General features: G+C 37.5%; 1 protein-coding gene across 1 annotated transcript in view; it reads left to right on the top strand.

Moving 5' to 3' along the window:
• The window catches only part of LOC145664049 (uncharacterized), a 36,735-nt gene that overhangs the window by 5,997 nt on the left and 7,813 nt on the right, over positions 1–22,925 (top strand). Inside the window, exons 2-4 of the mRNA XM_081730374.1 lie at positions 16,507–16,671; positions 19,894–20,061; positions 22,737–22,901. Coding sequence (XP_081586500.1) covers positions 16,507–16,671; positions 19,894–20,061; positions 22,737–22,901 — 498 coding nt within the window. The remainder of the gene's footprint in view (positions 1–16,506; positions 16,672–19,893; positions 20,062–22,736; positions 22,902–22,925) is intronic.

Below are 22,925 nucleotides of genomic sequence, written 5' to 3'. Positions count from 1 at the left end.
TGTTAGCTTCATTCCCGGATATAGTATATAACAGTTCCTCATCATTTCCCGAGGACTCACGAAGTTCAGTCTTTTACGAATTATTCATTGAGGGTCTAGGAACTTGAAAATGGGGTAACAAAGCGACTTTCATTTACTTATCGACTGATATGAAAATAAAAAAGAACGAACCTGTATTCACCTTTGTTGTTCTTACGTGTTGTTTTTCGGTTTGGGGATCATTCCACACAGGTTTTCGTGAAGACTTCTACGTACCTGTTACTTTATGTGCGCCTCTGTAGTGCCCTTGTACTTTATATTTTACTATGTGTGTAGGGGGGGGGGACTTAAACGCATATTGCATGTCTGGTGCTCGTGGCTAGTCCTTACTGTTGTATTACGTACAAACGTGGTGGTATTTCATGTAGAAGTTGTAATGGCACACATAAGAAACGCAGATCACGGTGTACTTATACTGCATATTCCAGTGTGAGTAAACCTGATCTGGGTTTCTTCTGTGTTCTATTACCACTTGTACATGACGTACGACCATTTCTGTACGTGGTGCAAGAGTAAGAACTATCCTCGAGTACGGGACACGATGAGGAATGTTGTATACTATTACCTCATTCCCAAGTCTTCTGATGCCAAGAATGCTACGCAATCACCTAACTCAACACCAATCTTACCAATCAATATTTAAAAACAAAATTAGTTCACTTCAAACTGCTCTCAATCAACATAAGAATGTTTGTTACGCACTAAACAAGATTCGAGATGTAGGTTATTTTACCTTTGCTAGAAAAACGACTTGCGTGATATCACTTGATTTCCAAATGCATTTCATTGCTTATCCCATGCCATTCTTTTTGCTGTTATTTTCCGGAGGCCTTCCTTAATTTCCTTACTCATATTTATAGCACAGTCACGGCTGAGTCAAAACATTGTTTCGCTACTGCTCACACTCCACTACAGAATTGTGTGCGACAGGGTTATCCACTCTCCATGTTTCTTTCTGGTATCTCACCAGAACATTCATTATATAAATTAGCTTCGTATATACAACCGGATCTAAATGACCTTCAAAATATTTCAGTTACTGCCTTTGCAGATGACGTTACACTTAGCTGTACCATTCTATTACAATCTCAACATATTATTGATCATCATATAGCCTCGCTGATGAAAGGGACGTTAAAATCAACTCAACTCAATATTGTTGACCAATTACAACAATTAGCGCTCTTAGTGGCGAAATTCTTAATTTCCGAAAAACGAAAATGTTGCAATTTCATGCTTGAACTATGGATAGCGTAGCACTGATATTTACCAAAATGGAACTGGTTATTAGTGAAAATACTTGGCATCACATTTTCTAATTCGGGTAGTATATATTATGAACATATTTGGGGTCCTCTCATTCAAAATTTACGAATGCTGTGTAAGTTAGAAATTGCGCAAATTAAACCTAATCCAACGTTTTGGTATATCAATAGTTATTTATGTGTTAAATTATGGTACTACACTCATAAATATCCCATCACGAATTTATAAAATTCGTAAAATAAATTCTATTATTGGTTGATTTCTATGGGCAAGACATTATTTTCGTGTCAAGGACACTCTTACCCAACCACTTAACCGTGGGGTCCTGAACTTAATATCAGTTACGGTTAAATGCACTGCATTCTTTCTAGGTAATAATTATAATCAATTTCGAGTTGCTGACCAAATCACCCACCAACGAATTTCCAGTCGGATCTCTTCCCTCCCTGCATCTACTACCCGTAATATAATATACCTAAAACATGCTCGGGTGTATATTCAACACTTCATGTAAAGTTGGTCCTATGTACCTTTATCTGATCCTACCAACTACTCCCATATACGCTTTCTGCCCACACACTTCCACACCCCTATTTGCCACAACATAGTTCCGTGTATCCAACTGAAATTTCCAAAGAGATATTAGTCAAGAATTGGGTTCAATATTAATAGTCTCAAATATCAACGGTCGCGAAGGTCTGGTATACGATAGTAAATGAACTAGTATCTACCAAGGTTATTCTACAACATAGTGGTGTACCATCTACGGATATGTGCCCACACTGTAATTAGAATGATACGCTTGAACACAGAGTGATGTTGTGTGTTCACTCTTCTACTATGTGGGCTAAATTACAAAGCCTGTTAAGTGTGATTTGCTGAGAACCTGCACATATGATTGACCAAACTTATGCATCATTCGCAGAATACATTTTTTTCAATCACAGAAAACAACAGCGTCATGTGGCTACTTGATCAAACGCCTTTTTATTTCATGGATACATGCCCATGTGGAAACGAATATGCCTATATAATATTTCTTAAAACTGCTTGTAAACAATTTTCTATAATGTAGTCGACAAATATTTTGACAATTAATTACGTATGTTGTGTACTGAATATCTGTCCTAAGATGTACTAGATTACTGTAACTATTCTGCAAATGGCAAATAAAATAACTGGGAAAGTGCTTAATGCGCTGGATTATGGCGTGAAACAAGCGGGTTCAAATCCCCCGCGAATGCGAGTATTTTCTTTCAAAAATTTGTATTTGCATGTATTTATTTCTACATGTTCACATTTGTTATTAACAATTCCTTTCTTGTATTGTTCGTAGACTATTTTAAACTAATCTCAGTGGGTTAGTGAAAGTTGGGTTAGGTACGTTCATATCCCATCCGGGACGTGTTGTTAAAGGGATTGTAGTGTGTATAACACGCAGATTTTTTACGAACTAATTGACCGACTTAGATGACATATAGTTCCAACTTCACCTGTGTACATTGTAAATACAACGGACAAAGCAAAATTGGTTGTAGCTTTTGAATTTTACAATTTTTTGAATATTACCTACTGAATCTTCAACGTGAGGTATTTCACCATGACTGTTCATGTTAGTTACTTTTGGATTATTGGTTTGAGCATTTGTTTTCTCAGCCAACAACTCCTCTTACTTCAGCGGCCAGGCCGCCAACACGGACATGATGACAAAAAATGACAAGAACATGATGTGTAGGTGGCCCCTGGTTGGGAAGACGACGAATAAACTAAACGTTATATTGTATTCCTTCACTAGTTTCTACCCAATGACTATAGTTAGCGTAACACATGTGTTGTTGTGTGTTAAGGAGCTTCATAAACCAAATTAAAGTACCGCTAATGTTATCATTTTTCCGTAATCAAACTGAAAAAATAATCGAAAAATTGCTTTGTAGGAACAATAGTCAGCATGAGATACAGTCATCACGAGTAGGCTAACTGCTTTCGTCATGCAGAAATTTGTGCAATTCGCATTAACGAAAGTAGTTAGCCTACTCGTGTTAACTGTCTCATGCACACTACTGTTCCTACAAATTGATTTTTCGATTATTTTTTCAGTTTGATTACAGAAAAATTGTAATATTTAGCGGTACTTTAATTTGGTTCCTCCGAAACCTGGTCCTATAGACACAGGCATTTATTAATCCGTCTGCCTGTGAACGGATTTGTGGTCGTAAAAACCACAAATCGCTGACCAACTCCCGTGCGACATTTTGGCGGCGGCAGACACGTTACCGCTAAGCGGCCGCCTGCGGAGAAAGTAAAAAGTCGTTGGCGGACTGCTGTTGATACTGGCCCGAGGCCCGCTATTTGGGCACTCTTGGCCGCTGGCAACCCGCTCTCGGTCCGCCAGCGGATTGTCAATGGGGAAACTTATCTTCATCGTAAAGTAACATTTTATTCTAATGACATTTAAAATCGAAGAAGTCTATGTAGCTACCAAAAAATTGAAACCAAACAGATATCCTGGGACCCGGATAGAATCCCACAACATGTAATAAAAGGATGTGCTGTTGTTGTTAAACACCTACTCCCTATATTTTACTAAATTTAACCATAAAACTTAGTATATTTTCAGTATAATGGAAGGAAGGTTTAATATGTCTTGATCCAAAATCTCGAAATAATTTTTGATCAGTAGCTATCTTTTTGTCATTTGCAAATTTAATGAACATGTTATATATAACCGACTACTAAAGAATGTACAACCTAGTCTCTCAAAATACTAACGTGGCTTTTTGAAAAAGAGATCTACATCTACAAATGTGTTAATAATTACTGATTTCATTGCAAAGGAACTTGATAGAGGTGTCCAAGTTGAAATAATATAATCAGATTTTCAGAAACCTTTGACTTAGTTGACCACGATATTTTACTGAATTTTTCTTATAAATCCTTGATATTTTTGGATCCCTTCTTACGTAATCATAAACAATGTGTCTGAAAAGTTTACTACAATATCAGGCGTTCCACAAGGCTCAAACTTCTGATCTTTGCCATTCCTTTATTCAGTTATATTCAGTTAATGACATAAACTGAATATGAAAAACTTCATACGTTAGTATTTGCAGATTAATCTGAAATTATATACTTTAGTAAACTCAACTGATGATTGCATACAACTACAAATGAATTTACAAAGTGTAAAGATAAGGCGTGATATGAATAAATTTACATTAAATTCACTCAAATGTAAAACCCTTTTCTTTACTACAAAAGAAAAAAGTGTAAGTTATGACTATTTTATTGATGGAATAAACCTCCATAGACTTGAAACAATTAAAGATTTAGGAGTGTTACTTTAACTCAAAACTACTATGTCTCATCATATTGAACACATCACAACGACTATAAAAATCTTGGCTTCATCTATTGTTTTAGTAAGGAGTTCCATAATCAATCGACACTTTTGAAATTATATTATTCCTATGTTAGGTCAGTTAGAATATGCTTGTTTTATTTGAAACATGAATACTGAGAAATGTAAAATGGTAAAAAGTGTTCAGTGTAAGTTTTTGAAATTTTTATGTATATGAAAACAGGTCTATATCCTGCATTATGTACTAAAGTAATAAATATTGAATCGAAGCAGAAGTCTCCAGAACTTAGTATTTCTTCATAAAATCGTAAAGAGTAATATCGATCCCAATATAGTATTGTATGTTCCAACACCCAAAACTAGAATTAGTAATAGCAGTACATTTTCCTGCATGGAAACAAGTGCTCACATGTTACATAAATAGTTTTTATGGAGATTGAGTACTTTTTACAATAATATAGAAACAGTAGCTCAAGATATTGATATATTTGGAATGAGTGAAAATGTTTTTAGAACAGTGTGCACACTGATGAATTCAGACTAGTAAACAAACCAAACTAATACATGTAAAATTAAGTGTATCTAAAATCTTTCTTGTATTGAACTATTATATAATATTCTTGATTATATGCAACACTGTAATTGGATAGCATACCTGTTGTGTTGAAATAAATGAACAAATAAACAAGTACTTCTTATACCCGCAGCAAAGTTTATTACGTTATAAGCAGTAATTTGATTTTTATGAGTGAAATCGGCGTTTTTTCAGAGAGTGAAACACTCCATATTTAACAACCACTATAGCCCGTAGATCTTAAATGATAGGATTATTACTACTACGAAATAGCACCAATAAATCACTGCTAGCACTTTTTCTACTATTATTATTCCCCTGTGTACTTAACATATATTGCCATGTAACCATCCGGCACTGAACTTTATTGTCTAACTCTTAGAACGCCTACAGGGCCTCTCAACATCTCACATTCTGCATTATACTACATCACAGCCAATATTTTAGTTCTAGTTCTAGTAGTGATGGGTAGTTCCGGAATGATTCGTTCCGAAAGAACGAATCCTTAAGAGGAATGAAAAGAACGAATCTCTGAAAGGAATCAGATTTATTTGGGCGGACTCACTCACGGGGTGGATTCACTCAGGAAGTTTACGTATTGAATCAGTAGATTCGGTTAGTGGAACCAGATGGCGGAACCAAACAACAGACGAGTGGATTGATATGGATGGGACAAAAACAGTAGTAAAAAATAGGCCGACACTACACAACAGAGAAGCTAATAATGCACGTACTGCGCATGTCTGGAAACAAGCAATCTTTCCTACGCACTCTCCTGTACCTTTTCCGCAATATTCTGACCAACGCAACTGCTCACCCAACTGGAGGAGAGGGGGAGAACGGCTGCTAGTCTTACAACTTTCTTTTCTTTCTTTCTTTTTGTTTTTCACTTTTTCACAGGTGTTCAGCGTTATCAGGCCTATAGATTTTTGTTGCAAGACGGATAATAAAACTATTTGCTGTAACACACAAGCTCTTATTCAATATATTCTGATGTAATGTCCAGATAACTCTATACTAATATAAAATTCCCAATTGATTGTTTGATTAGGTTTTAATGCTTATTTCAACACCAAGATAATATGAAAAGAGAAATGAAATGAAATGAAATCTTTGAGTTATGGATGTTAGACTAAAGGAGATGGTCATGATGAGTAATGAATGAAATGGTGGAATGAAGAAAGTGGGAGTAAACGTAAGAACCCCGAGAAAACCCACGCACACGGTGTTGGTCCACCACAAGGACCACACGGCGCAAGCTGAGATCGAACCAGGGACCCCAAGCACCGTAGGTGAACGCTCTACCACTGAGCCACCCACCCCCCTCCGAACCACACGAGTTGCCACTGGAAATACAACTCGAGTCTCCCGCGAGGAGAACCAAAATTTCGCGTAACGTTTATTATTATTATTATTATTATTATTATTATTATTATTATTATTATTATTATTATTATTATTATTATTATTATTATTATTATTATACAATTTATTAAAAAATATGTAATTCTCAAAATCAGGGTAGGCAATTGCACCCTGCCCTCTCCAAATGACACTCTTACCAGTGTTTCTTCCATAAATGTTTTTTTTTGGGGGGGGTTCTGCTACCCGGAGCTCTGAGAGTGGCCCCCCGGAGGAGACCAAAATAATACGTCTATAATTTAATAATAAATAGAATAGTACCAGGAGTGCTCCCCGGAATACTAAGTGTGCTCCCCTGGAATATTTCTGAAAGAACGACTGACCCCTACACAAGGAAGCCCGAGACTTCGTTTGTTGTGGCTGGTATTACGTATTTAAATAAATAATAAGAATGAAAATTATAGAACATTTACTTTTTTGCGTTTAATAGTCATGTAAGAAAATTAGAAGAAGAAGAAGAAGAAGAAGAAGAAGAAGACCACCTGTTACTCTTTAACAGTTTCAACGTGCATTCTCAGCAACACGCTTTAATAAAACAGAAAACTTCAAAGAAACAAACAATATCTGTATCTGCTCTTGTCCTATATGCAATATTATCTCTGTCTTATCTGAAAAAAAAAAATGGAACCTTGTGAACATGTTCACCGCAATCCCTCCTTTTGCTTCTACTCATTCCAATTTCTCACACCACCACACTGCAGCAACTTCTCAGGCGTTAAGAGTGGTTTGACGACTTTGGATGAAATGAGGAATCGGATTCAAAGGAATTGATTCCGGGAAAGGAACCAAACTGCCCATCACTAAGTTCTACTTATCTCCCTTTTGGGAGATTTATAAAGTCCCGGCCTTATAGCCCAGTGGACTGCTTCGCTAAATTTGTTTTAATTGTTTTTGAAAACGTAGATTTGTATAAAATGGCGCGTTCCAACATGGAAGAATTCGCCTGTTCAAAGTAGATTTGTTTTCACACAATTTGTAAAATTACTTGGGGGTTAGAGGCTCAGGACATAAAAAAGATGTAGTAATGTATAAAAATTGTAAAGAAACTAAATTTGTCAAAATTTAAAATTATGTACAAATTCACAATTGCACAATTGAAGGAGCATGATACTCCAGGTGTAAATATGTCCGTCGCCATCTTGGTCTCCTCCAATATTCTCCTGCGTGTGGTCCATAGCATTCCAGTTATCAGTATAATTTATTAAACTACCTCCTCTTATGGAGTTTTATAATTACAAGTTGCAGGCTTCAATCCTTGTTACCGATAATGATTTACAAGTTTTAGTGAAATGTTGTTGGATCGGGTAGTATCGGACACTTAAGAGTATTCCAAAATATATTTCATAGGCTTTGGAGTAGAAACTGAAAACAACTAGTTGAATATCAAGTGCAAACTTTATTCTAACAATACATGTAATTTCCATATGGAAAACTTTCATTTGCACAAACGGGTAAGGAAAATAAAAAAAAAAGGCAAAATTCAAGTATTTCTAAACTTTTGCCGCGTAGTATCGGACACTATACTTACCTACAGTTAAGATCGTAAAACATAGCGCTATGCATTTCTAAGCCATTGATTCACAGTTGTCGCATACGTTAAGCTCTGGACAACGCTCTAGATTGGTACAGTTTTCATGAGCCCACCTACTGCAACGACAACATTGTATCCAATCTTCTTGAAATGACTCTACAAATTATGCAACGCGTATCTTCGTCATCTTGAGCTGTTTCCTGTGGTTCTTTCTGGGATCCATATCGGTTAGTGTGTTGCTTATTTACATTGACTTGTTTGACTGAAATAGACCTGAATCTACCGTTCTCCGTGTTTCGAACCTTTGTAGTTGCAAGACGGACTCTTGCTTCCAGTTGACGTTTATAAGGACTAGATGCCAATATCTTACTTTGCGCAGCACATCTCTTTCGTCGCTTCATCGAGTTCTTGGACGATGTTGGAATGGGAGATACTTTGGTTATGATATGTTTATATAACACAGATAAAGTTTCTACAGCATTTTCATGTATTCCGGCCTGTGAGAGTGAATGTTCACCATTTGTCAATAAAACAGACCCTTGATTAGAACTAATCTGCACATCGGATCCTGCTCTTGAGATGCTGTAGGTTCCTATTCCACTGATGTAGGCCCTGTATTAGAACAAACCTGCACGTCGGATCTCGTTGCTTGCGGTGCAGAAGGTTCCTGTTCCATGGGGTAGACGTTTGTAGAATACAAAAGTTTCAAGCAACCATTGGCGTTTGCGATGTTGAGGGTTTGTCGCCAGGAACATCAGATGGCCGTCTTGCATTCATTTGGTAGTGAGAGAACTTCTGGGTACTAGTAGTCGCAGAAACGTTCGTATTTTTCTTTGTAGCTGACATGTCACCATCTTCTTCAAAGATGTCATCATATGATTTCATTTCCTTGCTAGGTAAAGAATCCAGATCGGTAAAAACATTCGGATTGTATGAATATCTACCGGTTGTCTCAAATCCTTTCTTAGCTAATTCCATTCGGCATACCTTGCTGAATACACTATTCACAAGAGCACTTACTTCATATGCAGTTATTCTACAAAATGGATATTTCCTCATCCACAGTCCACAGGCTTGTTTATATGCCACTTTGAATGAGTGCATAAATGTCCTATGTAGTGGCTGTAGTTTGTGAGTGGTATGAGGGGGTAAACTCAGAAGATGTATTTTGTGTTCTCGAGAAAATTGAATTACTGCCAGTTCTTTGTGGCTGCTATAACCATCCACAATAAGTAGGGCAGGTCTTTCTTTTGGGGACATTGCAGAATTCCTCCATCCATTGCTGAAAAATGTTGCCTGTGATCCAGTCGTTTGGAGAAACTGCAAATAGGCTGGCTTCCAGTGCACCAATAGTCAAACGATTATTCATTCTTTGCCTTGGAAAGATCAAAAGAGGTGACATAAATTGATTTCCTACTGCGTTCATGCACAGTAAGGTGGTAATAGTACGCTCCTTTTCTCTAGACGTCAATTTCCCTGTCTGCCGTTTACCTTTCGCCGATATAACTTTACATGCATTTCGTTGCGCAGAAGACACTCCTGTTTCGTCGGCATTGAAAATTTGTGATGCTGAGAAGGCATACTTGGTTTGTAGGTCATTCAACTGTTGAGAAAACCTAGATACTTGTGCCTTATTAAAACCCATGACGCGCTGTATACTTGTAGGTTGTGCACGACATATGGTGGTTTGTGGATGTCGTTGAAGGAATTCGGCAACGAAATCTTTACCAACAAATTTCTTTTCCCTATTGAAGCGTTGTTTTAGGCTCATATTTTCAGGAAGATCAAACAATAGCTTTGCAAATTCTTAACGATTGAGAGAAAATAGACGATTATCAAGTTCTAATACATGTTTGACGGGCTGTTCCTCAAAACTCTGGGGAAAATGTTGGATTGAAATATCCCATATCAGGTCCCATCTTCAGTTGATTTCCGTTCTTGAGAATTGCTATACTGTCTCCAAGGGTGCTTCTTGGAACATCATGTGTCCTTGCGGCTTCGCGTAACGTCATTGTGTTATTTAACACACTGCCCACAGCGGTTTCCATATTGCTTCCTCCCATTTTCCCCTCATACGGGGTTTCTTCCACTTTTCTTCTCTTGACATTTCTCGTGCCTGTAAAAGAGGTTCTCACATTATAACAACAGCACAATGGGAATAAAGAACAGCACATTTTCAATAAATTTAATGATTTTCCTTTTGTCCGATACTACACGCCAATAAAGTGTCCGATACTATACGATTCACACTTTTGTAATTATTCATGAATTGTGTAGCACATATTAGTTTTGAACAAAAAGTTAATATCTTACTCAGACACAATGTGCGTTTTATATAATGGGCACAATACTCACTCTGCTCTTACCAGTTCTACACTCATGCTTCCGACAATTTCTTGAAAACACACCTCAAAACAAATGACTGCAAGAGTTCGACAGGGTAACAAGTGTTTACTTTTCGCCTGCGAGCAAACTCTAATTATATTAATTTCAGAATAATCTCTTCTGTCCGATACTATCCGACCCTTCTCTCTCTCTCTCTCTCTCTACATATATATATATATATATATATATATATATATATATATATATATATATATATATACTGGCGGATCCAGGATATGATCAAGGGAGGGGCTAAACTATAATTTGCCGTTTTATCCAGTGTAAAGCTGAATTGAAGCCCATTTTATCCAGTGTAAACTTGAGCGTCAAGGGGGGGGGGCTATAGCCCCGTAGCCCCCCCTTAGATCCGCCCTTGTATATATATATATATATATAGATAGATATAGATAGATAGATAGATAGATAGATAGATAGATAGATAGATAGATAGATAGATAGATAGATAGATAGATAGATAGATAGATAGATAGATAGATACTGTTCATAATTATTCTATTACCCGCAATGAACAAACAGTATATACCATCACATTGCAGGGTTGGCAAAAACCATGGGTTTTAATGAAAAAAAAAGCTTATTAGTTTTCCTTATTAGTCTGTGTTAGTAAACTTAGTGCTAAAGAAATTGATAGCTTACAGGTATATTATGGGAAAACAATCAGGAAAAATGTTGGCAGCCTTTAAGAAAGCAGTGTGAGCAACTTACTTTCATAAATATTCAACTGAGAAGCCAACAGATATGCTTTGTCCCAAAAGAGAAAATTTTGGTGTGGATATAACAGATTTCAAGCAACTAGAGGACACTATGAACATAAGAATCACTCCCTGCTGCAGTGATGCATACTGTCAAACCTATCTACAAAGCTCTTGTGGATCCCGCCAGCCCTTTTGGGAAAATGCATGGGAAAACACAGAACCCCAATGGAAGTTCGATGTACTGATACGGCAACGATGTCCAAAAATTACAGTTGCGGTTCTAAAGTCGTAGAAATTGCAGTTTATGATGATGTTCTGTGTTTTAATATTGGTCGTGAAGCAAGAACTAATGTTCTGAAAAAAAAAATAAAAAAAAAATAGGGATTTCAAGCGGTGAATGTACCTCCAAACGACTGCGAGAAATGGACAGAAAGCGAATAACAAAATTTGAGTTGGTAATCGTGAAGCTTACCAAGAAGTCAAGAATGAAGAAAAAAGTGTAGAAAGGATGAAGAAGAGACATCCGAAGACAAAATATCAAAATATATGGTTATGGTGCCTTCTCAAAGTTATGATCTACCTTGAAAATCCACTGTAAATTTTAAACTTTTAATTCCTCAAAATTGCATTTTTGGACATTCATGTACCATTTTCTCACAAACTATTAATGCTAACGTAGCCAAATTTCACATAAAGTTTACTTGTTTTAACAAAAGAGACACTGACCAAAGCTTAATACTTTACTTTATTTTAAATTATAATTTGTTACTGTTTCGGATATCTAGCATATCCTTCTTCAGACACGATCGAAATTAATGAAAATACAGACATATATATAAATGTTGTTATAACAGAGTTTAAATTCTTTAACCGTCGTATACATATTCATTGTTATAAATTTTTTTTTAAATTCTTTTAACAGTCATATATAGAGTCATTGTTGTACTTTTTTATTTTTATCTATTTATTTATTTATTTATTTTTCTTATTTACCTAGGCCTTCAGCCCATCCTATAAGTCTTCGTGTTCACTTTTCAATTAATCACTTCCTTTATTTTTGGTTCTTATAAGGGCTTTTTATTTTTTTTATTTTTATTTATTTATTTATTTATTTATTTTCTCTATGTTATTCAAACTTCCTTGCCATGATTCATTAATTGGTAAGCCCCCTGTCCAGTTCATCAGTTTATCTCTTCCTACCTTCTTTATCCAATCCGCTTCTTTCCACTTCCTTATTATCATTCTTTTCTCCATCTCCAACACTTCCGTCTTATCCCAATTAATTGCGTGATTCGTCTCCTTAACATGTTTGTATATGGCATTGGTATCTTTTTTCTTCCTAACATCATCTTCATGTTGTTTTATCCTTTCTTTCATTCTCTTTCCTGTCTCTCCTATATATGACATATCGCAGTCCTCACACCATACCCTGTAAATGACCCCTTCTTCCTCTTCATTAATCTTTTTAGTTCCTTTTCTATTCTTCTTCTTTATTGATCTTAATAAAGTTTCTCCACTCTTTCTATAAGTTCTGACCCCTCCTTTCTTCAATAAATTCTTCAGTTTCTCCGTTTCTTCTCCCATACTTTCTATACCATGCCATTTTCCACTCTCATCCTCTTTATTCTTCTTTCTCCCTCTCTTACTCTTCCTGCGTTCTTCTTCCTTCTTTAACTCTTTCTTGCTGTAACCGTTCTTCTCTAACTGTCTGTAGAATTTCTGTATGCTCTCCTTCCTTCCTTCCTCTTCGTCCTCCATCATTTCTATTCTTCTTATCATATTTGTTATGAAATTTCTCTTTGTACTCCTATCCACGTTAAAAGAATTAAAAAAAAATATATATAACAATGAATATGTATACGACGGTTAAAGAATTTAAACTCTGTTATAACAACATTTATATATATGTCTGTATTTTCATTAATTTCGATCGTGTCTGAAGAAGGATATGCTAGATATCCGAAACGGTAACAAATTATAATTTAAAATAAAATAAAGTATTAAGCTTTGGTCAGTGTCTCTTTTGTTAAAACAATTAATCCAAAGCCATGAATAGTCTTACTATCAAAGTTTACTTGCATGTATCTCTATTTACTGAACTAGATTATCGCATAGTTCCTTTATTTCTCTCAATTGTTCTGGTGAATGTAAAAAAATCACATTTAAAAAATTGGAAGATTTTTTAAATAAAATAATTATTAGCTTTGTATGTAACCTAGAAAAATAATCCTAGTTTGGTAGCATTACCAGCTAGTATAGGGTGCGTGGTATAAAAATTAAACTAATCCCTTCAGCAGTTTCCAAGAGAAAAAGATACTAAAACTTTGAAAGCGGTGCTTAAATATTGAGCCCATGCAGTATGCGTAGAAGTCAAAATAGAGGAGAAGAAATTAGTACAGAGATGCTGAACTTCAATACACATCTACCGACCAAAAATTAAACTTCTGAAAGCAATAGTAAAGCGTGGGTTGGCAAATTTCTCGTAAGCAACCAAACACTGACATCCCCCCTTAAAGTGGATGCTGCTTAAATGAAGAAAGTTCCATTTGTGATCCTGATGTTAGGACTCTTCTTTTTAGTTCCCTCAGTAAGCATACGAAAGCTTCTAGTTTTACTCCAGATGTAATTATGTATGCTTGTGTATGTAGTGCTTTATTACTAGCTAACTACTAGTCAAATATAAACAAAATTTGATGCGCAAGTACCCAATCATCTAAGGAATAAAGATCACTATATGTGATGGCCGAGCTCGGTCGGCGAAAGGCTCGGTTCGGCTTGCCTTGAATTTTATTTCTCGGTAACTACAGGCCGAGTATCGTCGAAATTTGGGGCGCAGATAGCCCATTGTCTAAAGAATAAAGATCACTATTCTTGGTGGCCGACTTGGCCAAGGACAGGCTCGCCTTTGCTTTGTTTGTATGTGGTACTTTATTTCTCAGTAGCTACTGGCCAGATTGAAATCAAATTTGATGGCCAAGTAGCCCATCATCTAAAAATAAAGATCACTTTATTTGGTGGTCAAGCTTGGCCATATACAGGCTCGATTTGGCAACAGAGGCAGTGTTCCACAGCTATGCACTCTGGGAGCTACCAAGCTCGGTTCACTGACTATGTTCCCCTTGTTATAATCTATCATAAAGAAAAACAAAGATTAGTCATGTTAAACAAATCCTGGAAGCTCTAGGTTTAATCCTACATAAGCTTTCAACAAGTTATTATATATAGTATCCTTCATCTTTTCGATCTCTTTCTCTGTGACATGTGTATCAAAATTTACTATAGTGCGTCCAGTAAGAGAACGTCTCTGACAGCTAGGAGTGACATTGCCACTACTCGCGTGTCAAGGTTTTCTTCGGTGCAACTGTAGTGGCAATTTAATTAATGGTATAAGACAGAGTGATCGTGGTTGGTAACACTGGTATCAAAGTAGGGGTTGCAATGTCCCGCCGCATGTGGTAAGAAACGTCAGAGACCATCTCTTGTTGGCCGTGCTATAACTTCGATTGCAAATAGAGAAAATTAAACAAAAAAATGTATCTTAAAATTAAATATAGACACTAATTTACATTACTGAGCTTGAGTTTAGCCGAATTGTTTGTGCACGCGACTTTGATGTGAAGGGTCGATTACTCCCAGTGGTAGCACTAAAATTATCCAGTGTTAATTCAGTATCATGAGGCAATTGGGGTGCTATCGGAATCAAGAGCTATGAAACTCCAGTGCAGGAAGCCAAAAATAATGGCGTCTGGGCGATGATTGGCTCACCACGCATCCCCGAGTAGAAAGAGTGCTTCTGGCCAGCCAGCGATCTTTATGGACTGTAGCGAAAGGAAGTTTAATACAACTTCTCTCTACCTGTAAGCAAATTTCATCAGTTTCTCAATACCGTGCAACTAAAGAAAACAATATTAGTCTAGCCAGCCACATGGTGCACATAAGTACCGGTGGGCTTAATTTAGCGCCTCGGCTCCAACCTAGGGCCACATATTTGATTCTCTTTCTCCCACCTTGTATATTACAAAACAAATTGATCCACTATATTAGAAATTTCCTGTGTAGGTGTTTCTGTGTTGCATATTATAATACACTGTTATATTTTAGGCTGATCTGGACTATAAACGTGCATTCAAGGTAAAATTTTCTGTGGTCGCGACTAAATGCAGAATTCACTGTGACAACAATTTGATCATTGCAATTTACAACATGAGAACTACGAATATATTTTCTTTGACGGAAGTAGAAAGGACGGAAGTAGTAGTATAGTCTTCGATGTGGGAATGTGTTCATTTGGCCCTATACATGGTCAGTTTTTCGCTTCAAACATCGTATTTCTGACCTTTTCAGGACGGTATATGTAATGACTTCTATATATACTGCTTTGCTCTATATTATGGGCACGTCACGAAATCTTAAGTCTGAATCCAGTAACAAGATCATAGAGTTTTGTTGCAAGATATAATTTATGCAAATGTTAACCGCCAAACTGAAATATCCAGTCACCAATGGCGACCTGGCGATCGAAAATTCCGAGCTGGCAACCAATTTGATACATAGGCGTACATGGTTTGGTCTTAAATTAGTTAGGCGCCAAATTCGTATTTCTAGTAGCCATATATATGATACTTGTGTGTGAGGTCCTCATTGATGAGTTTCTCGCTACGCCACTGTTTTAAAAATATTGAAAAAGTTAAAAGAATATATTTTAATGTTATAGTAATATCAGACCTATGTCTCAGTCACCTAAATCACTGACTTTAGTTATAAGTACGGTAATTTTTTTGAATTAGAACAATTTTAATGTAAAAATTATGAAAATGGTGGACAAATCTCAGTCCACATATTTCATATGAGCTGCCCGGGAGAAGATAATGGTAAGCGACATTTTTTTTAAAACTTTTGAATAAATTCTAAAGAAAGTTCAACATTCCTATGCAATACAATGCAATACCACATACCAAACACGTATCCTCTGCGATGTGCAGGAATGTTTTCGAATTTCAGCAACCTATATACTGTTCTATGATCCATCCCAACCCATTGAACCTAATAATTCGATTTCGATGGAGGTGGCACCTACCATCATCTTCCCTCCGAGCCACTCATATTTCAGAAGTCGAAGTCGCTTCTCGTGAAGAAATGCTTCGTTCCTTATCTTGGGCTTCCATTTCCGACACAAATTTTAATTTAATTCCTGTTTCTTCTTTTCTTTCTTCAGAAAAGATGCTCTCCGTACTTCAAAATGATGCACTTGGACTGGTCTGCCCAGAGCGTCCTCAATTCACACTGTTTAGTCAACCGTGCACTACAAATACTGATTGCCTTTTTGGACATCTTTGCTGCAACACAACTGGAGAGTCACTTTGCCAACAAGGAATACCAGGTATCGCTATCACTATGCGCAAATTATTAATTACTTAAAATATCTGATGAACTGCAGTACCTTACATGTTTTCCCTTAAATAACAATAGATAGGTCTAATATGGACAAGAAACCAAATTTGTCTTAATACGAAGTATTGTGGAATATAATATCGCAAAGTCAGAGTTTAGTGAAGAATAAGATTTATTTTTTCAAGTTATACGTTTCAACTCGTAGTACCTTTAACTGAAGTTACTATTTGTGTAATGTTACCAATGCTTATTTGACTGGAAAGGATCAAGCTCAAAATTCCTTTTAACTTGATGTTTTAATATTTAGAAATTGTTATCGAAGCATTCAATAATTTACTTCAAATTGTTAAGTTCAAAATCTACGGAGAGAGTACACTAGCAGAAGAAACGTTTTCCATATGATTCTTATAAAACAAAAATTAGTACTGGATAATATATTATGTAGTGAATACTGTTTACATAGCATTGGTTACAAGATATCAAGTCGTAGTATAAGAAGTGCTACAACTTTAGTACATGTACATTGCACAATGAAAATGCAAAAATTTTAAGAAGGTTGACCCATTCTCTTAAGAGGCTTCATCCAGGCGAAATTAAAATACCGATAATTTTATAGTAATTACCGGTATGTGATATCTTCAAATAGATAAATGATAATTGAAATGTGGAACAAGAGCGCCCTAGACAATATTATTTTGCGTGAGGTACCGTTATCACAAGTCACCTTGGCTTTCCGTTTCAGCCGGTTAGAAACGTGAAAATAAATGCCGATTTTCAAAATGGCTCGAAATCAAAAGCAGATAAGTGAGTCGCGATAACGGTATCTCGGTATAACGGTAACGGTATCTTTTTGAAGATATCACATAATTACTGTAAAATATGCGGTATTTTAATTTCGCTGGGATGAGGCCTCTTAATATATAAATTGATTCAATTTATATTAAACTAGTAGGCTAAGTATAATTTTATGAGAATGAACGAATCCGTTTGCTATAATATCCCTGGTAATATTCTACCAAGCGTAATTTAAAGATGACTGTTTTTATTTTATTATACCATAATTATTAACATAATTATTTGTCTCTTCGTTTTTATTCAGCTTGAATGTTATAACAATGCGACAAGGAACTTACTCTACTTATTTCACTTTCATTTTTTACTGTGTAATATTAGTTTTCTTCGTATGATGTTGTATAACGTTGTATATGTTTTATATTCTAATACCGTATAAAGTGCTCCATTTTTGCTGAAAGATGTACACGAAACTGAAATTATGATTATTAGGGAAAAGTTGCTAAATATGGATAGTTTAAAGAAACAATTTTCTTGTTTGAATGCAGTTCATAGAAGATATCTACTAGCTATGATAATGAAACCCTGTCTATCGAAATAATGCTTTAAAATAAGAACTGCAACAATAAGCATGTAATATAAAGCTAAGCAAGAAAGTTCTGTCGCTTTTTGTGGAGGTCTGTGTTCAATTGGTCCTCACACCATGAGTTGAATGCGAATGGAGGTAAGCCGAAGGTGAGTTGTTGGTGTGTGTATATCCAACATACTACCTGGTTGTGGCAGTTCAGTTACACCGTGAACTTGAGTAAGGACAGAGTGAGCATTGAACCTCCACAGAGCGTCATAAGAGCGTGTGCTGTACGAGTTCAAACTGGGGTCAAACGCCGCTGCAGCAGAACAGAAGATATGCCAGGCCTTTGGTGAGGGTGTCGTTTTTACATGGACAGTAGTGCAGCAGTGGTTTAACAAGTTTAAGGACGGTGACTAAACACTCGAAGACGCACCACTTGCCGGAAGACCAATACATGTACGAAATAAAGATCTCCAGGCATCAATTGAGGCGAACAGTGGCCAGACGTGTAAGCAACTAAGACTATTCGGCACCATTCGGCACCACCTCCATTAACTTGGGAAGCACTACAAGTTGAATCGATGGATTCCACATGATTTGACTCCGGGGAAGAAGGGAACGTGAGCAGACATCTGTGTTTCTTTGCTGTCCTCGCCTGAGGAAGGAGCCATTTCTGGACAGGATGTTGACGTGTGATGAGAAGTGGGTTTTGTACGAAGCTCCACGGCGCCGTCATCATTCGTTAGCATCCCATGAACCGGTTCCAAAATAGCCGAAACCAGCACTGCACCAGAAAAAGGTCATCCTGTATGTTTGGCGAACTGCTCGCGGCATCGTGCAACAGGAACTGCTACCGGCTGGTCAGAGCATCAATGCAGCTGTGTACTGTCGGCAGTTGAGCCTTGTACAAGAAAAACTCAAAACTCTGGAGCCAGCACTTCTGAATCGCAAAGGGGTCCTCCTGTTACAGGACAACGCTAAGCCACACGTGGCTAGGATGATACCGGACACCATTCTACGCCTTGGATGGGAAACACTATTGCATCCTCCATACTCACCGGATATTGCACCGTCCGATTATCACCCGTTCCATTTCTTGGACAATCACTTTAGAGGACGCCAACTCAAATCCCCAGTACAGGTGTAAAATGAACTTGATACCTTCTTCGCTTCACGGCCCACCAAGTTCTACCGCTATGGAATCCATGGCCTTCCAGAACATTTACAGAAGGTCGTCGATACTGATGGGAACTATTTTTGATCTTCCAGGTACGTCTTAGGTGACATATCGATCTTCAAGGTGGTGGGTGGAAAAGCGACAGAACTTTTTTGGTTACCTTTATAAAACGTCATTGCTAGTAAAATACTAAAGTGCTCTTTAAGTGAACTGATAGCTATTTGTTTTCAACTTTATATACTTTTGTACCCGGCAATTGTGTCGTCATAAACTGCCTGTGTACAAGGGCGGATCCACGACGGACTTTTGGTAGCGGTGGGTTGTAATACTTCTACTTAGAGCTACTTTTAAGAGTTCCAAACTCTGGGATGGGTTTTATTTATATATATAAAATAAGAAAGTTTCGTCTTCTGGGGGGGGGGGATCGCCTGGATCCGCCACTGCTTGTGTACATTTCTGACTTTGTAAGAAAAGTCATGAAAGCAATTATTGGTTTATTTTATAATGTTGTAAATGCTACCTCATTTACTTTCTATTTTTAAAAAGTACTCTATTATCTTTAATGTATTCATTACTTTTTCTTTTCAAAGTGCGGAGAGGATTGAGGACCCTTTAAAATAAGTTTAGTAGGCTGTTATAGCAGGCAGTTCATTCTAATATTTAATTGACAGGTATGCTTCGTGATATTCAACTTGGAGAAGAAATGGTATGTCCTCAGAATCCAGAAGTGACGCTTTTTACCAAAAATTGTGTAGAGCATACGGACTGCAATTTTGGGTTCTTGTGTTGTAACGCTCGAGGAATGAAGACTTGCTCCCAGGCTGTACCGAAAAGTCAAGGTAAAACAAAGTTAAGCAATTTACCACATTAGTTCGTCTTGTCCTATTGTTCAAGTAACGTGGTGCAATAGTAAATACAAGTTATTTTCAAAGAATTTCATTATTATGTCATAATGTATAATTTAGGTTAATGACAACTATAAAGAAAATCATTGACTGATTCGAAGTTCATATTCCTTTTCACCGCCGAGGAACGCGGGATTCGAATCCCACGACTTCTCACGCCGAAGGCTCGTATGCTAACTATTAAATACACGACAGATCTCTATGTAACATATTTATGTTCTTTTAGTATAATGGGGAGCTCTGATTAATGATAGTCTATCCTTGCGTCTTTCACAAGTAGTTTAGATGAGTATGAGATGGTGTATTTTGTGGACTACTAAAGCTACCGGTGGTAGTCCTGACACATTAAAAATGGAAGTTAATATAACACGTATAAACTAATTTAAAAGAGGCCTAATAGGTTTACAGATTACTTCTAATGATACAAGTTTCTATCTATGTTTTACGTAAACATGAATATGTACAGACAGTTATTGAGTTTTGCATTAATCCATCTCGCTTTCTTAAACTGGATGTATCAACGTTCTGTAATACCGCTCTCTATTTTCAGCAGAAAGAATCGCTAACTACTTACATATCCATTTATTTCGCCCTAATAATGTGTTAGCGGATAACGGTTTGGCAGACAGGCAAGTTACCTCTGAACTTATCGGTAATCCGTAGTTGGAAAGACAGAGTAAGTGGCAGCTTTAAACGAGCATTAACAGTCATTTCTGGGGCTATTTGGAACCGTGAAACCCATGCCATAAACGTCGCCAACACCTAGTGGCCCACTTGCAGGTAAATGTCGATCGTCGATATAGCGACGCGTCGAAAGATTGCCGCTAGCGTGCCACTGGCGGCAGGGTTCGTCGACTCGAAACAGATATCTACAGTCGGGATGTTGAAGTTACTACCGCGTAGCAACGAGGGCTTTATTTTGGTCCATGCTCCTTCGATTCGTAGGGGAGAATCGCAAAAGGACTAACACAAATATATACAGAGGTTGTTCAGTCTACATTTGGCCATTTGACTTACCTAAAAATTTTGAATGATACATGGCGCCAGGTCCGTAAGCTCAATGTGTTTCCCTTGGTTCCTAACAATAGCCCGATAGCGTAATTTCCACTGTAATAGGCTTCTCTGAAGAACTGGGAGGGGAATCTTGTCCCATTCCCTTTGTACAGCTTTCCAAAGTCCTTCCACAGTTGTCACACGCCGTTTTCCCAAAGCCCGCTTCAGCAATCCAAATCCACAATAGTTCATAGGACTTGCATCTGGAGATTTAACAGGTACCTCATTGAAAGGTATCACCTGTATACCACTTGCCACCTCCATCTCCTTGTAGAATGCGAGGGACAATCGTGAGGTATGTGATGAGGCCTTGTCCATGTGAATCCGTACCAGATTGGCGTCATTTCCGTACATTGTTGGAATCTCATGCTCGTAGATCGGCCGCATGATCTGCTCCTGAAAATACTGCGAATTTATTTTGCAGTTCTTCGTTACCCTACGAATCTTCAGTTTACTTCGATAACAGTAGCCAGTAACGACCATGAACCCTTTTGGGAAAGATTCTTTACAGACACGGACCCACCTTCTGAAGTTCTTGGCGCCTTTGTCTCGGTACATGATAGCTCGCAGTCGGAAAGGTAAACCCATGCTTCATTGAGCGTTACAACGTACATCCACCTTTGTTTTGCCAGATGCCGTTCGTACAGCTTCCGGGCGTTACACTTTCGTTCCTTTTGGTGGGCATCCGTGAGAAGATGGCCGCGAGCATTCATGATTTTTTTCCAGCTTGAGTTGATGGTGTAACGTCCGGCTTACAGTCCCCAAAGACACGTCAAGACGATTAGCCATACACCTTTTTGTTGGGGGATTTTCTTGCATTGCCATTTTGCGAAGTTTCCTCTGCATGGTGGAGTGGCTTTGGTGCATTCCCGCTTCTTAGACAACTTCGTTGGTGATCTAAATGGTGGAGCTTCGTTGCCCTCGTACTTTTTAATAATATTTTTTATTCCACTTAAACCGATGTTGCAACCATTCTTATTGCACTGTTTTCTAATGACAGGAACACTAAAGTGGGCGTCTTAAGAAGCCGCAACATAGCATTTCCAAAACCGGCTTAGTTTTTGGCGGCATTTTGGTCACAGAGCGGAAATCTACACACTTGGAAACAAATTTAACAATGGTCCTGTTTTGTGCGTTATTGTCGTCCGCGCGGAAAAACAACTCCGTTCCCAGGAAGCCACTGCACAACACTGCAGGACGCCACGAGCCAGGTCGGGTGAGTTCATTCTGCCCGGGAGGGGGAAGGAACGAAATCGGCCAAACGTAGGCTGAACAACCTCTGTATAAGCGATTTAACATATTTTGGGAGAGTAATTTTGTGGTTCATTGGCGTTTCGTCGCGTCTCTGCCGCTGGTGGTATAATTTTCGAAACGAAAGTGGGACCACCGTGGATCGTCGCTGCGAGTCCGCCAATTTTTGGCGAGATGTCGCCAGTTGCCCATTGGTGCTCCACCGACGCTTACGACATGGGGTAGGTTGTAGTTTCTTCAAATTTTACTGGTGTCTTATTTAATATTACTGAAATGTTTCTAATATTGATTCTTTAAACTTATAGCCAACTTCTTCAACGAACTGACGTGTCCAAAGTCATCTTCACTATATTCCTTCTTCAACTGGAAATGCCAGAAGCGTTCGGATTGCAGTTTTGGATATCTCTGTTGTCCTGTGGAAACTGGAGAAAAACTATGCTTGTTGGGGATACCAAAACAAGTTGCAGATGGTAATAACTTAATTATAAAGGAGC

Source organism: Thermobia domestica, chromosome 11, assembly GCF_964235325.1.
Source record: "Thermobia domestica chromosome 11, izTheDome1.hap1.1, whole genome shotgun sequence".
In the NCBI taxonomy this organism is placed as follows: domain Eukaryota; kingdom Metazoa; phylum Arthropoda; class Insecta; order Zygentoma; family Lepismatidae; genus Thermobia; species Thermobia domestica.
Note: the sequence above shows the minus strand (reverse complement) of the source record. Positions and strands in the feature narration are given on the sequence as shown.